This window comes from Lithobates pipiens, unplaced genomic scaffold, assembly GCF_037356315.1.
Source record: "Lithobates pipiens isolate NorthernLeopardFrog02 unplaced genomic scaffold, aLitPip1_a1.2 Scaffold_8, whole genome shotgun sequence".
NCBI classification, from domain to species: Eukaryota; Metazoa; Chordata; class Amphibia; order Anura; family Ranidae; genus Lithobates; species Lithobates pipiens.
Window position 1 is genome coordinate 383,577,823 of NW_027507903.1, and position 22,972 is coordinate 383,600,794.

At 45.1% G+C, this 22,972-nt stretch overlaps 1 protein-coding gene across 1 annotated transcript in view; it reads left to right on the forward strand.

Annotated features, from left to right (window-relative positions):
• The first annotated feature begins 14,209 nt into the window (after positions 1–14,209).
• Positions 14,210–22,972, forward strand: part of LOC143962780 (uncharacterized) — a 459,151-nt gene continuing 450,388 nt past the window's right edge. Inside the window, exon 1 of the mRNA XM_077472215.1 lies at positions 14,210–14,421. Coding sequence (XP_077328341.1) covers positions 14,310–14,421 — 112 coding nt within the window. The 5' untranslated portion in view covers positions 14,210–14,309. The remainder of the gene's footprint in view (positions 14,422–22,972) is intronic.

Sequence of the window (22,972 nt, forward strand, 5' to 3'; positions counted from 1 at the left end):
TTCTTTACTGATCAATGCATTCAGTGTCAGTTGTAAAAGTAAAAACTGTCAGGGCAGTTAGTGTTAGGTCCAGGGTAGCCCCCTATCACCCCCCAATAAAGATTTAACCCCCTGATTGCCCCTAGAGTTAACCCTTTCACCCCCTTTTGCCAGTGTCACTAAGCGATCATTTTTCTGATCGCTGCATCAGTGTCGCTAGGTAGCTAGTTATTTTTTTAGGTTCACCGCCAGGTTTTTATATCGCTAGGTACCCCGATATACTACCCAATAATGGTTTTAACATCCTGATTGCCCCTAGTTAACCCTTTCACCCCCTTTTGCCACTGTCACTAAGCGATCATTTTTCTGATCGCTGCATCAGTGTCGCTACTGTCGCTAGGTAGCTAGTTATTTTTTTAGGTTCACCGCCAGGTTTTTATAGCGCTAGGTACCCCGATATACTACCCAATAATGGTTTTAACATCCTGATTGCCCCTAGTTAACCCTTTCACCCCCTTTTGCCACTGTCACTAAGCGATCATTTTTCTGATCGCTGCATTAGTGTCGCTACTGTCGCTAGGTAGCTAGTTATTTTTTTAGGTTCACCGCCAGGTTTTTATATCGCTAGGTACCCCGATATACTACCCAATAATGGTTTTAACATCCTGATTGCCCCTAGTTAACCCTTTCACCCCCTTTTGCCAGTGTCACTAAGCGATCATTTTTCTGATCGCTGCATCAGTGTCGCTGCTGTCACTAGGTAGCTAGTTATTTTTTTAGGTTCACCGCCAGGTTTTTATAGCGCTAGGTACCCCGATATACTACCCAATAATGGTTTTAACATCCTGATTGCCCCTAGTTAACCCTTTCACCCCCTTTTGCCAGTGTCACTAAGCGATCATTTTTCTGATCGCTGCATCAGTGTCGCTACTGTCGCTAGGTAGCTAGTTTTTTTTTAGGTTCACCGCCAGGTTTTTATAGTGCTAGGTACCCCGATATACTACCCAATAATGGTTTTAACATCCTGATTGCCCCTAGTTAACCCTTTCACCCCCTTTTGCCAGTGTCACTAAGCGATCATTTTTCTGATCGCTGCATCAGTGTCGCTACTGTCGCTAGGTAGCTAGTTATTTTTTTAGGTTCACCGCCAGGTTTTTATATCACTAGGTACCCCGATATACTACCCAATAATGGTTTTAACATCCTGATTGCCCCTAGTTAACCCTTTCACCAGCGATCACAGTATAAGTGTCACTGGTGACGCTGGTTAGCCAGTTAGTTATTTAGGTTCCCCGTCAGGTTTTTATATAGCGCCAGGGACCCCCATATACTACCTAATAAAAATTTGAACCCCCTGATTGCCCCTAGTTAACCCTTTCACCACTGATCACCGTATAAGTGTTACGGGTGACTCTGGTTAGTTTGCTTTTTATAGCATCAGGGCACCCACCATTTATTACCCAATAAAGGTTTAACCCCCTGATCACCCGGCGGGTGATATCAATTAGGTTTTAGGGTCAGGGTCTGCGTCGCCCCAGGCAGCGCTAGGTTAGTGCCAGTACCGCTAACACCCACGCGCAAAGCATACACCTCCCGTAGTGGTATAGAATCTGAACAAATCAATATCTGATCTGATCAGATCTATACTAGCATCCCCAGCAGTTCAGGGTTCCAAAAAAACGCATTTTTAGCGGGATCAGCCCAGATACCTGCTAGCACCTGCGTTTTGCCCCTCTGCCCAGCCCACCCAAGTGCAGTATCGATCGATCACTGTCACGTACAAAACACTAAACACATAACTGCAGCGATCGCAGAGTCAGGCCTGATCCCTGCGATCGCTAACAGTTTTTTTGATAGCATTTTATATTTAAATCCGGAAGGCAGTGCTTGGTTTTCGGGGTCCCGTACGTGGCTAGGCTTCAAAAAAGTCCCCCACATGTGGTATCCCCGTACTCGGGAGAAGGAGCAGAATTTATTTTGGGGTGTAATTTGACTTCTGCCCATAGCATGTGTGAGCAATATGTCATTTAGTGACAACTTTGTGCAAAAAAAAAAAAAGTTTGTAATATTCCCGCAACTTTTGGCAAAATATAAAATATTCCATGGACTCAACATGCCTCTCAGTAAATAGCTTGGGGTGTCTACTTTCCAAAATGGGGTCATTTGGGGGGGTTTTGTGCCATCTTGGCATTTTATGGCCTTCAAAACTGTGATAGGTAGTGATAGGTAGTGAGGAGTAAAATAAAAAATGTATGCCCTTAGAAATCCTGAAGGCGGTGCTTGGATTTCGGGGTCCCGTACGCGGCTAGGCTCCCAAAAAGTCCCACACATGTGGTATCCCCGTTCTCAGGAGAAGCAGCAGAATGTATTTTGGGGTGTCGTTTCACATATGCCCATAGCATGTGTGAGCAATATATCATTTAGTGACAACTTTGTGCAAAAAAAAAAAGTTTGTAATATTCCCGCAACTTGTGGCAAAATATAAAATATTCCATGGACTCAACATGCCTCTCAGTAAATAGCTTGGGGTGTCTTCTTTCCAAAATGGGGTCATTTTGGGGGGTTTTGTGCTATTTTGGCATTTTATGGCCTTCGAAACTGTGATAGGTAGTGAGGAGTTAAATCAAAAATTTGCACCCTTAGAAATCCTGAAGGTGGTGATTGGTTTTCGAGGTGCCGTGCGCGACTAGGCTCCCAAAAAGTCCCACACATGTGGTATCCCCATACTCGGAAGAATTAGCGGAATATATTTTGGGGTGCAATTCCACATATAACCATGGCATGTTTGAGCAATATATCATTTAGTGACAACTTTTTGTAAAAATTATTATTATTTTTTTTTTTGTCATTATTCAATCCCTTAGGACAAAAAAAATTAATATTCAATGGGCTCAACATACCCATCAGCAATTTCCTTGGGGTGTCTACTTTCCAAAATGGGGTCATTTGGGGGGGGGGTTTGTACTGCCCTGCCATTTTAGCACCTCAAGAAATGAGATAGGCAGTCATAAATTAAAAGCTGTGTAAATTCCAGAAAATGTACTCTAGTTTGTAGACGCTATAACTTTTGCGCAAACCAAAAAATATACGCTTATTGACATTTTTTTTACTAAAGACATGTGGCTGAATAAATTTTGCCCTCAATGTATGACTAAAATTTAGTTTATTCGATTTGTCTTATAACAAAAAGAAGAAAATATCTTTTTTTTTCAAAATGTTCGCTCTTTTTCCATTTATATCGCAAAAAAAAAAAAATCGCAGAGGCAATCAAATACCATCAAAAGAAAGCTCTATTTGTGGGAAGAAAAGGACGCAAATTTCGTTTGGGTGCAATATTGCATGACCGCGCAATTAGCAGTTAAAGCAGCGCAGTGCGAAATTGGAAAAAGACCTCTGGTCCTTAAGGTGTTTATTGGTCCGGAGCTGAAGTGGTTAAAAAAAACTTCCATGTATGGCAAGCCTTAGAGTAACTAAAGATGAATTTGGATCCATGTGTGGCCACTAGGGATGAGCTTCGTGTTCGAGTCGAACGTACGTTCGACTCGAACATTGGTCGTTCGGGCGCTCGCCGAATTCCGAACGTTTGGGCCGTTCGCGGCAAAATTCGTCTGGCCCACAATGCACTGCGATGGCGCAGTGCATTGCTGGCTCATGATTGGCCAAGCATGCACTGTGACCCCGCATGATTGGCCAATCGCAGCGCCAGCAGCGAGGAGAGCCATGATTGGCCACGGGCGTCCTGCCTGGGGCCAATCATAGCTCAGGCTGTGTAGTGCACGCCCCACACTATATAAGGCCGCCTTTGAGGCGGCCTCGTGTAGTGTGTTGGCATCTGAAGCAGTGGGTGTTCTGTGTACCTTCAACACAGTTACACACCAATCGTTTTTGGCTGATTTCCTATCTTGCTCTTGTGTAGTGGTTACTGTCTGTGCCCTGACCGCAGTATACACCACTATATTCACCTCACCTATATAGCTAGTGATCTAGCTTTAATAATAGAGCTTGCAGTCAGTAGTGTCAGGAGATAGTGCGTGCTGTCTGCGTGCTCTGTACCCAGTACATACCACTATAATCCACCTACATAGCTGTTCTCTATTTGAGCCCAATTGCCATCTGCAGGAGTTATTGGAATTTGTGTGTGCTTCTAGCACAGCACAGCACAGTATACATCTGTATATACCCCTTTAACTCTGCTGTTTTCTGGTTATTGTCTGCGTGCCCTGACCGCAGTATACACCATGATATTCACCTCACCTATATAGCTAGTGGTCCATCTTTAATAATAGCGCTTGCAGTCAGTAGTGTCAGGAGATAGTGCGTGCTGTCTGCGTGCTCTGTACCCAGTACATACCGCTATAATCCACCTACATAGCTGTTCTCTATTTGGGCCCAATTGTCATCTGCAGGAGTTATTGGAAGTTGTGTGTGCTTCCAGCACAGCACAGTATACATCTGTATATACCCCTTTAACTCTGCTGTTTTCTGGTTATTGTCTGCATGCCCTGACCGCAGTATACACCGTGATATTCACCTCACCTATATAGCTAGTGGTCCATCTTTAATAATAGAGCTTGCAGTCAGTAGTGTCAGGAGATAGAACGTTCTGTCTGCGTGCTCTGTACCCAGTACATACCGCTATAATCCACCTACATAGCTGTTCTCTATTTGGGCCCAATTGTCATCTGCAGGAGTTATTGGAAGTTGTGTGTGCTTCCAGCACAGCACAGTATACATCTGTAAATAGCCCTTTAACTCTGCTGTTTTCTGGTTATTGTCTGCGTGCCCTGACCGCAGTATACACCACTATATTCACCTCACCTATATAGCTAGTGATCTATCTTTAATAATAGAGCTTGCAGTCAGTAGTGTTAGGAGATAGTGCGTGCTGTCTGCGTGCTCTGTACCCAGTACATACCGCTATAATCCACCTACATAGCTGTTCTCTATTTGGGCCCAATTGTCATCTGCAGGAGTTATTGGAAGTTGTGTGTGCTTCCAGCAAAGCACAGTATACATCTGTATATACCCCTTCATCTCTGCTGTTTTCTGGTTATTGTCTGCGTGCCCTGAACGCAGTATACACCGTGATATTCACCTCACCTATATAGCTAGTGGTCCATCTTTAATAATAGAGCTTGCAGTCAGTAGTGTTAGGAGATAGTGCATGCTGTCTGCGTGCTCTGTACCCAGTACATACCGCTATAATCCACCTACATAGCTGTTCTCTATTTGGGCCCAATTGTCATCTGCAGGAGTTATTGGAAGTTGTGTGTGCTTCCAGCACAGCACAGTATACATCTGTATATACCCCTTTATCTCTGCTGTTCTATAAAAAAGGCATCTGCAGGAGTTAGTGGGTGTTGTGTGCCTCCAGCACATTATAAACTACCCAACTACTGTTTTACCCAACTCCCTTCAGGCCATTACCATGTCTGGAAGGCCAGCAAGGAGAGGCAGACAGGCGCGAGCCGATAAAAGAGGGCAAGCAGGCTCTGTGTCTAGAGACAACAGTGCTGGTCGTGGACGCGGTGCATTGTCATCAGCACGTGGCCATGGGACATGCTTGTCCTCCTTTTCTGCAGCTGGACATGTTGAACCGCAACATGCCAACGACTTGGTAGAGTGGATGACCAAGCCCTCTTCATCCTCCTCATCCTCTCTCACCCAGTCTCAGGGTAGTAGCAAAGCAGCTGCCAACACATCGTCTTCCCTCGTCTCAATGTCATCATCAGTGACTCCTTCCCTAGACCCACCACGTCCTCCTGAGGAGTCTCCTGAACTCTTTGAGCACAGTGTTGGGTACATGCTCCAGGAGGATGCCCAGTGTTTGGTGGGCTCTGATGATGACACTCAGCTAGAGGAAGGCAGTAGCGTGAGCGCAGAGAGAGGGGATGCTCAAGAAGGACAGCAATCTGGCAGTCATGTTCCACAAGCTGCAGCATACTGCCAGGTTTGCTACAGCGATGAAGAGGGAGGGGATGATGAGGGCACTGACTCCACTTGGGTGCCTGGAAGGAGGGAGGAGGAGGAGGAGGCACATGTCCAACGAGGCAGGATGCCCTCCGGGGGTCAGCTTAGGGGCAGCACACCAACTGAATCACACCGCAGAGCTCCGCCTGCGCAGAGCGCTTCCTCTGCGCGTTATTCTAAAAGTTCTTTGGTGTGGGCCTTTTTTGAGACGAGTGCATCAGATCGCACCGCTGCTATTTGCAACATATGTCTCAAGCGTATCTCACATGGCCAAAACATCAGCCGCTTGGGCACCACATGCTTGACCAGACATATGTTGACCTGCCATGCAGCTCGTTGGCAAGCGTACCTCAAAGACCCACACCAAAGAACAAAGCGGACCTCTCCTTGCTCCTCATCAGCTGGCATCTCCAACCCCACTAGACCTTCAGTCCTCTCTGAAACCTGCTCTGAGAGGAATGAAGGTGTAGAATTAGGTGTGTCACAGCCAAGTGCTTCCGGGAACTCTGCTAGTGGTACATCCACATCCGATTATAGCAGGCAAATGTCCCTGCCCCAGCTGCTGGACCGGCGGAAGAAGTTTACTCCCAGCCATCCACATGCCCAGCGGTTGAATGCTAGCTTGGCTAAATTGCTAGCACTTCAACTGCTGCCTTTTCAGTTGGTAGACTCGGCCCCCTTCCGTGAGTTTGTACAATGTGCGGTTCCTCAGTGGCAGGTCCCCAAACGCCACTTTTTCTCACGGAAGGCGATTCCGGCTCTCTACCGGCATGTGGAAGGCAATGTCCTTGCCTCGCTGGACAGGGCGGTCAGCGGTAAGGTGCATATTACCGCTGACTCATGGTCCAGCAGGCATGGACAGGGACGTTACCTGTCTTTCACGGCCCATTGGGTCACTCTTCTGGCTGCTGGGAAGGATGCAGGACAAGGTGCAGTAGTGTTGGAGGTTGTTCCGCCACCACGCCTCCAAAATGCTACTATTGGTTGTGACACACCTCTCTCCTCCACCCCCTCCTCTTCTTCTTCCTCCATGGCCTCTTCCAGTGCTCTGTCCTCAGAACCAGCGGTGCTCCGTAGGCGTTCCAGGGGCTACGCAAGTACGCAGGCAAAGCGATGCCATGCCGTGCTTGCGCTGGTTTGTTTGGGGGACAGGAGCCACACTGGGGCGGATGTTTTGTCAGCTCTGCAGGGGCAGGCCGAGAGGTGGTTGACGCCACGCCAGCTTAAGCCAGGAATGGTGGTTTGCGACAATGGCACCAACCTCCTCTCCGCCCTCCGACAGGGACAACTGACCCATGTGCCCTGTGTAGCTCACGTCCTTAACCTGGTGGTGCAGCGGTTCTTGGGCAGGTACCCCGGCTTACATGATGTCCTGAAGCAGGCCAGGAAAGTCTGTGTGCATTTCCGCCGATCATTTAATGCCTGTGCTCGGCTGGCTGAGCTCCAAAAGGAGTTGAACCTGCCCAAGAACCGCCTTATATGTGACATGCCCACCAGATGGAACTCAACATTGGCCATGCTGCAGCGGCTGCACACGCAGCAGAGGGCCATCAATGAGTACCTGTGCGACTACGGCACCAGGACAGGGTCAGGGGAGCTTGGTTTTTTCTCACCACGCCAGTGGGGCATGATCAGGGATGCATGCACTGTCCTGTCACCGTTTGAGGAGGCCACAAGGATGGTGAGCAGTGACAGTGCATGCATCAGTGACACTGTACCTCTTGTCCACCTCTTGGAGCATACGCTGCGTGGAATAATGGACAGGGCACTTGAGGCAGAACAGAGGCAGGAAGAGGAGGACTTCCTTGCCTCTCAAGGCCCCCTTTATCCAGACAGTGTTCCTGCTGTGCCACCCATCACACAGGAAGAGGGTGAGGAGGAGGAAGAGGAGGAGGAGGATGATTGTGTCAGCATGGAGGTGGAGGCTGGCACTCAGCATCAGCATCAGCAGCAGCAGTCTTATAGGGATGATTTACAGTCCCAAGAAACACGTGGACTTGTACGTGGCTGGGAGGAGGTAGCTGCGGATCATGTTGTCCTTAGTGACCCAGAGGACTCCGGACCGAATGCCTCAGCTAACCTACGCTGCATGGCCTCCCTGATCCTGCAAAGCCTGCGGAAGGATCCTCGTATTCTTCGGATCAAGGAGAGGGACCATTACTGGCTGGCCACTCTCCTTGATCCACGGTACAAGGGTAAGGTTGCCGACCTTATCTTGCCATCGCAGAGGGAGCAGAGGATGAGACATCTCTGGGAGGCCTTGCAGAAAGCTCTGTGCAACGCGTTCCCAGAGACTGGGAGGTCACAAACTCCTGGTTCTGGACAATGTGTTGCTGAGGCATCAGTCAGAAGGAGCGGTGGAGAAGGTGGCCGTCTGACTGATGCTTTCAGACAATTTTTTAGTCCGCAGCCCCAAGGTATGATTGGTTCCAGCACCCATCGCCAGCGTCTAATTTACATGGTGCAGGAATACCTAGGGGCAAGGTCAGACTTGGACACCTTTCCCACTGAAAATCCTCTGGCTTACTGGGTCTTGAGGATGGATCACTGGCCAGAGCTTGCACAGTATGCAATTGAGCTACTGGCCTGTCCTGCATCCAGCGTTCTTTCGGAACGCACCTTCAGTGCTGCTGGTGGCTTTGTTACCGATCACAGGGTGCGCCTGTCCACCGAATCAGTTGATCGACTGACCTTCATCAAGATGAATCAGTCTTGGATCACCCACAGCTACCAAGCACCTGAAGCTGATGTAACCGAATAATTTTTTTTGAAATACCACATCCCTTCAAGACTGCCTATGCTGATGCTGAGTGACTGTCCTGTTATGTTGATTGTCTATCCTCTTCCTCCTCCGCTGATATGTTGGAAGAACATTTTTGGTTCTGGGTGATGCCAGCAGCCCAATTTTTCAGCCCCTGTTTAACAGGGGCGTTTAATTACAATTTTTGATGCAATGCTTTGCAGCAGGGCTAATTCCTGCAATAAAACTAGAGTATATGGCAGAGGTTGGAGTGTGGTGGCACCAGCACCAGTGCCTAAGGCCCAATTTTTCTGCCCCTGTTTAACAGGGGCGTTTAATTACAATTTTTGATGCAATACTTTGCAGCAGGGCTAATTCCTGCAATAAAACTAGAGTATATGGCAGAGGTTGCAGTGTGATGGCACCAGCACCAGTGCCTAAGGCCCAATTTTTCTGCCCCTGTTTAACAGGGGCGTTTAATTACAATTTTTGATGCAATACTTTGCAGCAGGGCTAATTCCTGCAATAAAACTAGAGTATATGGCAGGGGTTGCAGAGTGATGGCACCAGCACCAGTGCCTAAGGCCCAATTTTTCTGCCCCTGTTTAACAGGGGCGTTTAAGTACAATTTTTGATGCAATACTTTGCAGCAGGGCTAATTCCTGCAATAAAACTAGAGTATATGGCAGAGGTTGCAGTGTGATGGCACCAGCACCAGTGCCTAGGGCCCAATTTTTCTGCCCCTGTTTAACAGGGGCGTTTAAATACAATTTTTGATGCAATGCTTTGCAGTAGGGCTAATTCCTGCAATAAAACTAGAGTATATGGCAGAGGTTGCAGTGTGATGGCACCAGTGCCTAAGGCCCAATTTTTCTGCCCCTGTTTAACAGGGGCGTTTAAGTACAATTTTTGATGCAATGCTTTGCAGCAGGGCTAATTCCTGCAATAAAACTAGAGTATATGGCAGAGGTTGCAGTGTGATGGCACCAGTGCCTAAGGCCCAATTTTTCTGCCCCTGTTTAACAGGGACATGTAATTACAATTCTTGATATAATATTTCACAGGAGGACCCCTTCCTGTGCCCACCGAGAGTAACGGTGAGGACTTATAGTGTTGTGGCACCAGCACCACATCCACCAAAGGTCAATTTTTCTACCACTGTTCAACAATGGCATGTAATTACAATGGGCTTACAATGTTGTGGCAAAACCAACACCTTGTTCCGCCATTTCTGCAGAGCATATAGGGCAGGCCCCTACTTACTAACATCCAACTTACAAACATCAGACAGCAGAAAGTGAGATGAAAAAAGATGGACGACAAAACAAATTATACAGGGGTGATAACCCTTCCCTATGTTTTCCAAAAAGCTTAAAAATAGTATTTTTTGACTGGAGCTACACTTAAAAAATGTACCAGTTGAAAATTACAAACAGATTCAACTTAACACAACAAACCTACACAGTCCCTGTCTTGTTTGCACCGCCTGTATACTGCTGTTCTGAGTATATAGGGCCTGGGGGCCACACGCATTTCCTTTTTTTAATATGGGTACGGGGTTCCCCTTAATATGCGTACAAGACCCAAATAGGCTGGTAATGGGCAGGGAGGGCTACCCATGCCATTTTTCTGAATGATTTTCAACCATATTGCAGGAACCAGATATAACATTAAAACCGCAAGCAGTTTTAAATGGTGTTATTTCCGTTTAATGTCATTTTGTGCAGGGACTGTTCTAAACACGGGAAACACGTGGCACTTCACAGGCATACTACAGACACCCCCCAGGCACCATATTTAAAGGAATATTTCACTTTTTTTTTTCACTTTAATCGTCATTAAAATCAGTGCTCCCGCCAAAACGGCCGTTTTTAAAACCTTTTTTTGCATTGACCCATGTCCCCTGAGGCAGGAGTCAGGTCCCCAAACCCTTTTTAGGATAGTATCTTGCATATTAGCCGTTAAAATTAGCACTTTCCATTTCGAACGTTCGAGTCCCATAGACTTCAATGGGGTTCTAACGTTCGTTTCTAACGCGGGGTCCGTTCGAAAAGTTCTGGTGCGAACCGAACCGGGGGGTGTTCGGCTCATCCCTAGTGGCCACTGTGGTTGAACAGAAGTCAGGATATTCCCAATCAGTCAGGGCTGTAGGCTGGAGAGATGATCTGCATATTTTGACAGCAAGGTAGCCTTCCTGCTGTCAGAATTCAATAATACAGTGGAGAAGATTCCAGCACCCACATTGAGTGTGTGGATGGAGGAATCCAGTCAGGTGTTGTTTTTTAAATTTAACCCACTAGCTGAATGAAAAAAACTGACATGTGCATGGCCAGCTTTAGAGATTCAGGGGTTAAGTGACCTGGAGATATTGAAGCACAGTGGTTTGGGCAGCACAGTGGTTTGGGCAGCACAGTGGTTTGGGCAGCACAGTGGTTTGGGCAGCACAGTGGTTTGGGCAGCACAGTGGTTTGGGCAGCACAGTGGTTTGGGCAGCACAGTGGTTTGGGCAGCACAGTGGTGTAGTGGTTAGCACTCTCATCTAGCAGTAAGAAGGGTTGCTGGTTCAAATCCCAACCACTCCCTCCCTGTGCCTGTCTATATTCAACCTTTTTATTAACCCCTTCCCGCCGAGCGTACGCAGATGTGCGTACTCGGCTTCCGGGCGGTATACCGGGATGATGCCCGCACCTGCAGGCATCATCCCGGTACCGTTTTTTTCAGCAGGCAATTGGCTATCCAGCCATAACAACCGATGCGGCTAAAAGCCGCTCGGCTGTTATGCTGGAGGAGCGGGAGGGGACGTCCCCCCCTCCCGCCGCCTCCCGCCGCTGTTATCGGTGCTCCCGCTCGATACGGAGCACCGATTCCTGGTGCGATGCCGCTGGGGAGGAACTGGAACGAAGCCGTAATCGGCTTCGTTCCAGTCTCCTCATAGTAAACACGGAAGCGACGTCATGACGTCACTTCCCGTTTACTCAGCTGCCAATGGTGCCGATTTAAAAAAAAATATCCGGTATTCAGAATCGCCGTTTTCAGCGATCTGAATACATTGAAGTGTAAAGGAGGGGTGGGGGGTCTTTTAGACCCCCGATCCCTCCATAAAGAGTACCTGTCACCGCCTATTACTGTGACAAGGGATGTTTACATTCCATGTGACAGCAATAAAAGTGATCACATTTTTTATTTTATTTTTAAAAACAATTTAGTCATTTTAAAATAAATTAAAAAAAAATTTTTTAAGCGCCCGCCGTCCCCGCGAGCTCGCGAAGCAAAGAAAACGCATACGGAAGTCGTGCCCGCGTATGTAAACGGTGTTCAAATCACACATGTGAGGTATCGCCGCGATCGTCAGAGCGAGAGCAGTAATTCTAGCACTAGACCTCCTCTGAAACGCTAACCTGGTAACCGTAAAAACAATTTTAAAGCGTCGCCTATTGAGATTTTTAGGTACCGTACTTTGTCGTCAATCTACAAGTGCGTGCAATTATAAAGTGTGACATGTTTGGTATCTACAGTGGTGTGAAAAAGTGTTTGCCCCCTTCCTCATTTCCTGTTCCTTTGCATGTTTGTCACACTTAAGTGTTTCGGAACATCAAACCAATTTAAACAATAGTCAAGGACAACACAAGTAAACACAAAATGCAATTTGTAAATGAAGGTGTTTATTATTAAAGGTGAAAAAAAATCCAAACCATCATGGCCCTGTGTGAAAAAGTGATTGCCCCCTAAACCTAATAACTGGTTGGACCACCCTTAGCAGCAACAACTGCAACCAAGCGTTTGCGATAACGTGCAATGAGGCTTTTACAGCGTCCTGGAGGAATTTTGGCCCACTCATCTTTGCAGAATTGTCCTAATTCAGTTACATTAGAGGGTTTTCGAGCATGAACGGCCTTTTTAAGGTCATACCACAACATCTCAATAGGATTCAGGTCAGGACTTTGGCTAGGCCACTCCAAAGTCTTAATTTTGTTTTTCTTCAGCCATTCGGTGGTGGACTTGCTGGTGTGTTTAGGATCATTGTCCTGCTGCAGAACCCAAGTTCGTTTCAGCTTGAGTACACGAACAGATGGTCGGACATTCTCCTTCAGGATCTCTTGGTAGACAGCAGAATTCATAGTTTCTTTTATCACGGCAAGTCTTCCAGGTCCTGAAGCAGCAAAACAGCCCCAGACCATCACACTACCACCACCATATTTTACTGTTGGTATAATGTTCTTTTTATGAAATGCAGTGTTCCTTCTACGCCAGATATACTTGGACACACACCTTCCAAAGAGTTCCACTTTTGTCTCATCGGTCCACAGAATGTTGTCCCAAAAGTCTTGGGGATCATCAAGATGTGTTGTGGAGAAATTGAGACGAGCTTTGATGTTCTTTTTGCTCAGCAGTGGTTTTCTCCTTGGAACTCTGCCATGCAGGCCATTTTTGCCCAGTCTTTTCCTGATGGTGGAGGCATGAACGCTGACCTTAACTGAGGCAAGTGAGGCCTGCAGTTCCTTGGACGTTGTTGTGGGGTCTTTTGTGACCTCTTGGATGAGTCGTCTCTGCGCTCTTGGGGTAATTTTGGGCGGCCGGCCACTCCTGGGAAGGTTCACCTCTGTTCCATGTCTTCGCCATTTGTGGATAATGGCTCTCACTGTGGTTCGCTGGATTCCCAAAGCTTTGGAAATGGCTTTATAACCCTTTCCAGACTGATAGATCTCAATTACTTTCTTTCTCAATTGTTCCTGAATTTCTTTGGGTCTCGGCATGATGTGTAGCTTTTAAGGATTCTCTGGTGGACCTTACTGTGTCAAGCAGCTCCTATTTAAGTGATGCCTTGATTGTGAACAGGTGTGGCAATAATCAGGCCTGGGTGTGGCTAGAGAAATTGAACTCAGGTGTGGACAACCACAGTTATAGTATGTTTTAACAAGGGGGGCAATCACTTTTTCACACAGCGCCATGATGGTTTGGATTTTTTTTCACCTTTAATAATAAACACCTTCATTTACAAATTGCATTTTGTGTTTACTTGTGTTGTCCTTGACTATTGTTTAAATTGGTTTGATGTTCCGAAACACTTAAGTGTGACAAACATGCAAAGGAACAGGAAATGAGGAAGGGGGCAAACACTTTTTCACACCACTGTATTTACTCAGCGTAACATTATCTTTCACATTATGCAAAAAAAAATGGGATAATTTTACTGTTTTTTTTTTTTTTATTATTCATGAAAGTGTCCCTTTTCCCAAAAAGTTGCATTTAAAACACCGCTGCGCAAATACCGTGTGACATAAAATATTGCAACAATCGCCGTTTTATTCTCTAGAGTCTCTGTTAAAAAAAATATATATGTATATATATATATATATATAATGTTTGGGGGTTCCAAGTAATTTTCTAGCAAAAAATATGGATTTTAACTTGTAAACACCAAATGCCAAAAATAGGCTTGAAAGGGTTAAGCCAGGTTTAACCATGAAGTAAGCATTTTAGGTTAACAGTAAAAAAAATGTATATCGTGCCATGGTTTCGATTGTGTATTTTTAACCCAAACCTCAGATTTCATTATCTCTGGATAAGTAAGCATAATGCCATTGTAAATTTTCTCTTTTTCATGACTGTTTGATAAGCCATGAAATCTTCAAGCAAGATGGGAAGCTATGATCTCTCAAAGCAAGATGGGAAGCCAGGCACACTCCAAGCAAGACGGAATCCCTTTTCTGCTTCTGCAGCATTAGCAGATGGTGGGTACCTACATAAAAATCATGGATGATGATAAAATAAATTTTCTAACATGCTATAGAAGCAGTTATGAGCTTTAATCATAACTCATTGTTTGGGTTTAGCCACTGAATTTTGTGGACCCAAATATGTTTCTAGACTGAGTTAGAAATGAAAAAGTATATAGCTCCAATCAACTGCCTGAGTTATGAGCTTTAATCATAACTCATTGCTTGGGTTAACCACTCAATTTTGTGGACTCAAAAATATTGCTAGACTGAGTTAGGAATGAAAAAGTATATAGCTCAATCAACAGCAGTGTTCAGGCGCAATGCACATAGATTTTTTGCTGCCCATTTCTTGCAGCTAGGCGTTAGACAGGACCCCCCTCCCAAGCTCACTGTAGCCATGAAATCTTCAAGTAAGATGGGAAGCCATGAAATCTTCAAGCAAGATGGGAAGCCATAAAAACTTCAAGCAAGATAGGAAGCCATTAAATCTTCAAGCAAGATGGGAAGCCATTAAATCTTCAAGCAAGATGGCAAGCCATGATCTCTTCAAGCAAGATGGCAAGCCATGATCTCTTCAAGCAAGATGGAATCCCTTTTCTGCTCCTGCAGCATTAGCAGATGGTGGGTACCTACATAAAACTCATTAACCACTTCAGCCCCGGACCAATTGTCAGCCTAAGGACCAGAGATCTTTTTACAATTTCGCACTGCACTGCTTTAACTAGTAATTACGCGGTCATGCAATGTTGTACCCAAACGAACTTTGCGTCCTTTTCTTCCCACAAATATAGCTTTCTTTTGATGGTATTTGATTGCCTCTGCGAATTTTTATTTTTTGCGCTATGAATGGAAAAAGACCAAAAATTTCGAGAAAAAAAGATATTTTCTACTTTTTGTTATAAGAAAAATCGAATAAACTAAATTTTAGTCATACATTTAGAGCAAAATTTATTCAGCCACATGTCTTTAGTAAAAAAAATGTCAATAAGCGTATATTTATTGGTTTGCGCAAAAGTTATAGCGTCTACAAACTAGAGTACATTTTCTGGAATTTACACAGCTTTTAATTTATGACTGCCTATCTCATTTCTTGAGGTGCTAAAATGGCAGGGCAGTACAAACCCCCCCAAATTACCCCATTTTGGAAAGTAGACACCCCAAGGAAATTGCTGAGGGGCATGTTGAGCCCATTGAATATTTTTTTTTTTTGTCCCAAGTGATTGAATATTGACACAAAAAAAAAAGTTTACAAAAAGTTGTCACTAAATGATATATTGCTCACACATGCCATAGTTATATGTGGAATTGCACCCCAAAATATATTCTGCTGCTTCTCCTGAGTACAGGGATACCACATATGTGGGACTTTTTTGGAGTCTAGCCGCGTACGGCACCCCGAAAACCAATCACTGCCTTCAGGATTTCTAAGGGTGCAAATTTTTGATTTCACTCCTCACTACCTATCACAGTTTCGAAGGCTATAAAATGCCAAAATAACACAAACCCCCCCAAATAACCCCATTTTGGAAAGTAGACACCCCAAGGAAATTGCTGAGGGGCATGTTGAGCCCATTGAATATTTTTTTTTTGTCCCAAGTGATTGAATAATGACACAAAAAAAAAAAAAAGTTTACAAAAAGTTGTCACTAAATGATATATTGCTCACACATGCCATAGTTATATGTGGAATTGCACCCCAAATATATGTTCTGCTGCTTCTCCTGAGTACGGGGATACCACATATGTGGGACTTTTTGGCACTGCCTTCCGGATTTAAATATAAAACGCTACCAAAAAAAACTGTTAGCAATCGCAGGGATCAGGCCTGACTCTGCGAACGCTGCAGTTATGTGTTTAGTGTTTTGTAAGTGACAGTGATCGATCGATACTGCACTTGGGTGGGCTGGGCAGAGGGGCAAAACGCAGGTGCTAGCAGGTATCTGGGCTGATCCCGCTAACAATGCGTTTTTTTGGAACCCTAAACTGCTGGGGACGCTAGTATAGATCTGATCAGTCAGATATTGATCTGTTCAGATTCTATACCACTACGGGAGGTTTATGCTTTGCGAGTGGGTGTTAGCGGTACTGGCACTAACCTAGCGCTGCCTGGGGCGACGCAGACCCTGACCCTAAAACCTAATTGATATCACCCGCCGGGTGATCAGGAGCTTAAACCTTTATTGGGTAATAAATGGTGGGTGCCCTGATGCTATAAAAAGCAAACTAACTAACCAGAGTCACCCATAACACTTATACGGTGATCACTGGTGAAAGGGTTAACTAGCGGCAATCAGGGGGTTAAAATCTTTATTAGGTGGTATATGGGGGTCCCTTGCGCTATATAAAAACCTGACGGGGAACCTAAATAACTAACTGGCTAACCAGCGTCACCAGTGACACTTATACGGTGATCGCTGGTGAAAGGGTTAACTAGGGGCAATCAGGGGGCTAAAACTATTATTGGGTAGTATATCGGGGTACCTAGCGCTATAAAAACCTGGCGGTGAACCTAAAAAAATAACTAGCTACCTAACGGCACCAGTGACACTAATGCAGCGATCAGAAAAACTATTGCTTAGTGATACTGGTAAAAGGGGGTGAAAGGGTTAACTAGGGGCAATCAGGGGGCTAAAACTATTATTGGGTAGTATATCGGGGTACCTAGCGCTATAAAAACCTGGCGGTGAACCTAAAAAAATAACTAGCTACCTAACGGCACCAGTGACACTAATGCAGCGATCAGAAAAACTATTGCTTAGTGATACTGGTAAAAGGGGGTGAAAGGGTTAACTAGGGGCAATCAGGGGGCTAAAACTATTATTGGGTAGTATATCGGGGTACCTAGCACTATAAAAACCTGTCGGTGAACCTAAAAAAAAACTAGCTACTTAGCGGCACCAGTGACACTAATGCAGCGATCAGAAAAACGATCGCTTAGTGACACTGGCAAAAGGGGGTGAAAGGGTTAACTCTAGGGGCAATCAGGGGGTTAAACCTTTATTGGGGGGGTAGGGGGCTACCCTGGACCTAACATTAACTGCCCTGACAGTTTTTACTGTCACAACTGACACTAAATGCAGTGATCAATAAATAAATGATCACTGCAATCAGTGACACTGTGACTGGGAGGGGGGAATCTGTGTGCCTACATGTCAGTGTAGTGTTGGTGCACACTTACTTTCACTGTTCTCCTCGTAGTCCGGTCAATAAGACCGCCCCGAGGAGAATGACATCACTTCCTCCCTGCCTGCCTGTGTTTACTATACACAGCGGGGGAAGCTTCTCATTCGCCAGGAGCGATCGAGAGGGGATGACCAGAAACCAACGGCCATCCCCTCATCCCGGATCGCTCCTGAAGCAGAACGGACCGCCGCATCCAGTGGGAGGGGGGTACGATCGGACCCCCCACCCGCTGGAAGGCGAGCACGTACATGCTACGTGCTTTCATAGTTTCATAGTTAGTTAGGTTGAAAAAAGACACCAGTCCATCCAGTTTAATCTGAGTGAGTGTCTACAATTGTCCCTATTCCTGTACATTGCACACTCACATTGGTCCCTACCCTCAAGTAGCCCACAATCCAAGGTCCCCATGCATATACTAGAGCCAATTTACCTACCTGCATGTCTTTGGATTGTGGGAGGAAACTGGAGTACCTGGAGGAAACCCACACAGGCACAGGGAGAACATGCAAACTCCAGGCAGGTAGTGTTGTGGTTGGGATTTGAACCAGTGACCCTTCTTACTGCTAGGTGAGAGTGCTAACCACTACACCACTGTGCTGCCCTTGCGCCTGTCGGTGCCATTGCACCAACATACATTGCCATGCGGCGGTCCTTAAGTGGTTAAGGATGATAAAATAAATTGTCTAACATGCTATAGAAGCAGTGTCAGAGTTATGAGCTTTAATCATAACTCATTGTTTGGGTTCATCACTGAATTTTGTGGACCCAAAAATATTGCTTGACTGCATTAGGAATGAAAAAGTATATAGCTCAATCAACTGTCTGAGTTATGAGCTTTAATCAGAACTCATTGCTTGGGTTTACCCACTGAATTTTGTGGACCCAAAAATATTGCTGGATGGAGTTAGGAATAAGAAAGAGAGCAGGGATTTCAGTCTGATCCCTCTTGGGAAAGTCTACAGAGAGCCCCCGCTCTCTGGAAGTAAATGGCGGCTGTTGGAAGACCATCTTACATTTCTTTTCAAATGTTTTTATTGAGATTTTTAGCAGAGTTGGTTACAACAAGGGATACAAAACAAAAAAAATAATATATAGTAATAAAAGTAACATAACAGTATAATGTAGTGACAGGGTTTTCTCAGCACAATATAGCATAGAAACAAATAGTCCACAATAAAGAATAAAGTAGTATTCCCAAGTATCTAATATTCATAGTCATAAAGGGACTCGAACAAGAGTAAGGCCGTGTACACACGGGCGGACTGTCTGGCCAACTAAGTCCATCAGACAATCCGACAGACAGTCCGTCCTACGTTCGAATGAACGGACTTGACCACACACGATGAACAGACAGTTCGCCGAAAGCTTGCGCGATGACGTACAGCACGTACGATTGGACTAGAAATAGGAAGTCCAAGACACAGCAAAGCACCCTTTGGGCTCCTTCTGCTGACTTTGCGTTAGTAGAAGTTTGGTTAGAGACGATTCGCGCTTTTCAGACTTCAGCTTAATTTGTCCGTTTACTGCGGCGCAGTCTAACTGTGAGGTTTGTATCTGTCTTTCGGTACGCGTGGATCAGTTGGTACCTGTTGTTAGGCGCTTCTGGTCCGCTTGTTTCTGGGTTTCAGGTCGTTCTTCATAGGTCTGGCTGTTCTTCAGTGCGTTCAGTTGAGCTTGTTTGTCCAGCCGACCGTTTCAAAGCCATGGAGAGTGGACGTACTCGGGAACGAGTTCGTGCTATATTGGGGCTTGGTGTTGGGGTTAATACTTTGACCCGAGCCCAGTCTGTGAACAGGGTGAGGAGGAGTTCATGGACAAAGAATTGGTTGCGCCAGCGTGACCAATTCTCGCATATGCCTTTACTCCGTGAGATCCGTGAGAATAATCCTGATGATTTCAGGAATTATCTCAGGATGACGGATCCCGCTTTTCACCGTCTGCTGGCTTTGCTGACCCCTTATATCAGCAGGCAGGATACCTGCATGCGGCAAGCCATCACTCCGGAGCAGAGGCTCGTCGCCACGTTGCGCTACTTGGCGACAGGGAGAAGCCTTCAGGACCTCAAGTTCTCGACAGGCATCTCCCCCCAGGCTCTGGGGATCATTATTCCAGAGACCTGTTCTGCCATTATTCGGGTCCTGCAGAAGGAATATATGAAGGTAAGTTTGTTCTTTTAATATTGCATTATATGCATTGTATGTTTGTATTCATTTCATCATGACTTTTAATATCCATGACAGGAATATGATGTGAATGTCCCCTTTATATGAATGCATGCATTTTTTTTTTGATGGTTTTTTTCAAAAAAAAATTGTGTCATTTTTTTGGAGCTTTTTACCTTTTTGTGTCCCACGTGCATATTTGCTTTCACTAACGTCCTCAGCATGCAATCCTGGGCCCCTATACACCCACAGCCGAGACTGTTTTTCTCTATAATTCATATTGTCAGCTCCATTGTACAATTTTACTGCCCCCCCACCCTTTGTATACTCTTTGTATACACCCTGTGTGTATATATATATATATATATATATATATATATATATATATAAATATATATATATATATATATGGATTGTATACTCATTAATTAGTCCCCCACTCAAATTGGTTGCAGGTATTGTCTACTCATTAATTAGTCCCCCCACCCCACTCAAATTGGTTGCAGGGATTGTCTACTCATTAATTAGTCCCCCCACCCAACTCAAATTGGTTGCAGGTATTGTCTACTCATTAATTAGTCCCCCCACCCCACTCAAATTGGTTGCATCGATTGTCTACTCATTAATTAGTCCCCCCACCCAACTCAAATTGGTTGCAGGTATTGTCTACTCATTAATTAGTCCCCCCACCCCACTCAAATTGGTTGCAGGTATTGTCTACTCATTAATTAGTCCCCCCACCCCACTCAAATTGGTTGCAGGTATTGTCTACTCATTAATTAGTCCCCCACCCCACTCACCCACCTAACTTATGTCCCCTGGTCCATCAGAGGGCTGAGTAATCTGTGAATTGGGTTGTCTGTTTTTTTTTTTTGGCAGAATTTTTTTTTCAATATTTCTGTTTAACTGTTGTTCCAAAATGTTTTTGAGTTTTATTTGTTATGAATTGTTTTGATTTAATGACTAATTTTTATTTTTTTCCTGTGTTTGACTCCCCAGTTTCCTTCCACGCCACAGGAATGGCAGACTGTGGCTTCCCAATTCGCTGCCCGTTGGGACTTTCCCAACTGCGGAGGGGCGATCGACGGGAAACATGTGAGGATTGTGCCCCCACCCAATTCGGGGTCCTACTATTGGAATTATAAGGGGTTCCATAGTGTGGTGCTAATGGCGGTGGTGTCAGCACAATGTGACTTTCTATATGTGGATGTGGGGAAGAACGGCCGGATGTCTGACGGAGGAGTCTTTAGGCAGACCGAGTTCTGCCACCGTCTCATCACTGGTGGCCTGGACTTGCCACCAGATGCCGAGAATGTGGAGGGTCTACCGTTTGTGTTTCTAGCTGATGAAGCGTTCGGTCTGAGTGACCATCTGATGAAACCCTTCCCCCAAAGGACCCTCACCCCGGAGAGGAGTGTTTTTAATTACCGGCTGGCCAGAGCAAGAAGGGTTGTGGAGAATGCCTTTGACATTATGGCCAGCCGGTTCCATCTGTTACTGACAGCGATCAACTTAGCAGAGTATAAACTGAACTATGTGATTCTTTGCTGTTGCATTTTGCACAATTTTCTCCGCAAACTTTCAGGGAACCAGTACCTGCATCCTATTGGGCCTGAGGCCGGACTAATATTACCAGAACTCACAGGGCTGGATCATGCCCTTCCTGGCTTAGCCCCCCAAACAGCACGTGAGGTGCGTGACCGGTATGTCAGCTATTTTAATGGTAGGGGGGCTATTCCAATGCCAGCTGACCAATAAAAATTTATTTTTCTTGAAATATGTATTGTCTGTTCAAATTTTTAAGTTTGGTTCTTGTTTGCTTTTCACGGTGCTTGTCTCCTACATTCTCCTAATTCAGGGATATGCAATTGGCCAACCTCCAGCTGGTGCAAAACTACAAGTCAATCATGCCTCTGGGTCTCATGCTTGTGGCTGTCAGTCTTGCTATGCTTCATGGGACTTGTAGTTCTGCAACAGCTGGATTTCCACTAATTGCATATTCCTGTCCTAGTGCATTTGTATTGCAAAGTGGTTTTTGCCAATAGTAAATAAGGCCCTTTGTGACAGAAAACACAAAATGACTTCCCAAACTGGTATTGAGTATTGAAAGAAGTAGACACACACACACACACACACACACACATCTTTTTTTTGGAATTTTTAATAGTGCACATTCCAACCAGTGCCTCTTTTTTAGATATTTTTCTTTTTGTTTTTTGTAATTTTTTTTGTTTTTTTGGAAACATATAAATATATAGATATATCTATATATATATCTATAAAATAAAATTATAAAAAAATACATAAAATCTAATTTTGAACTATTTACAGAAAACAAGGGGTAAAGCCAAATTTTGAAGATGCACACCAAAAATTGGTAATGTCAACATGTGCTATGGACCATCATGAGTGATCAATGGACGTGTTTGGTGGGTGCAATCCCTTCCTCTCACATACTAGAATGAGGAAGGGTTTGCAAACACCAAATGCGTACATTGCGATCCTCTGATGGCACATAGCACATGTTGACACACCGTGTGCATCTTCAAAATTTGGCCTCTAAAAACAATGTTTTAAAAACATTAAAAACTTTTTGACAAGGAAATGAAGAACATGATCTTTCGATTTAGGGAAAAGGGGCTTAGATTCTCCCTAAAACATCGATCATGTTCTTCATTTCCTGCCTCATAGTGTCCAGTTGTTGTTGCATGGCATGGATTTGTTGTTGCATGGCATGGATGTTGTTCTCCATCAAATCAATCCTGCCATTCCAGGCCATGATCTGACCAATGAGTCTCTGGGCACTATCGGTCGTAAATGGCTCCGCGGCTTGTCCTTCCACAACCAGATCACCTAAAAACATGTGTATATAAAAAATTGGTTAAAATATACAGCCATTAATTGTTTACCTTAAGCTGGGTTGTCAGACACTCACTTTGTGGGGTGCATATCTCCACCACCTCTTCCTCCTCCACATCTAGCCCTGGGCTGGGCTGATCCAGCTCGGACACTGGGCTGGGCTGCTCCCTCTCGGACACTGGGCTGGGCAGCTCCATCTCGGACATGGGGCTTGGGCTAACTGCCCAATCAGGCTGGTGAGGTTGGGGGGTCCTGGGCTGCTCCGCCTCTTGTCTGAGTCTTTGTTCCCCTATGAGAATGAAAAAAACAAAAAAAAAGTATACTTTTAAGCATAGTGATATTTGAGTTCAGAAATTGGA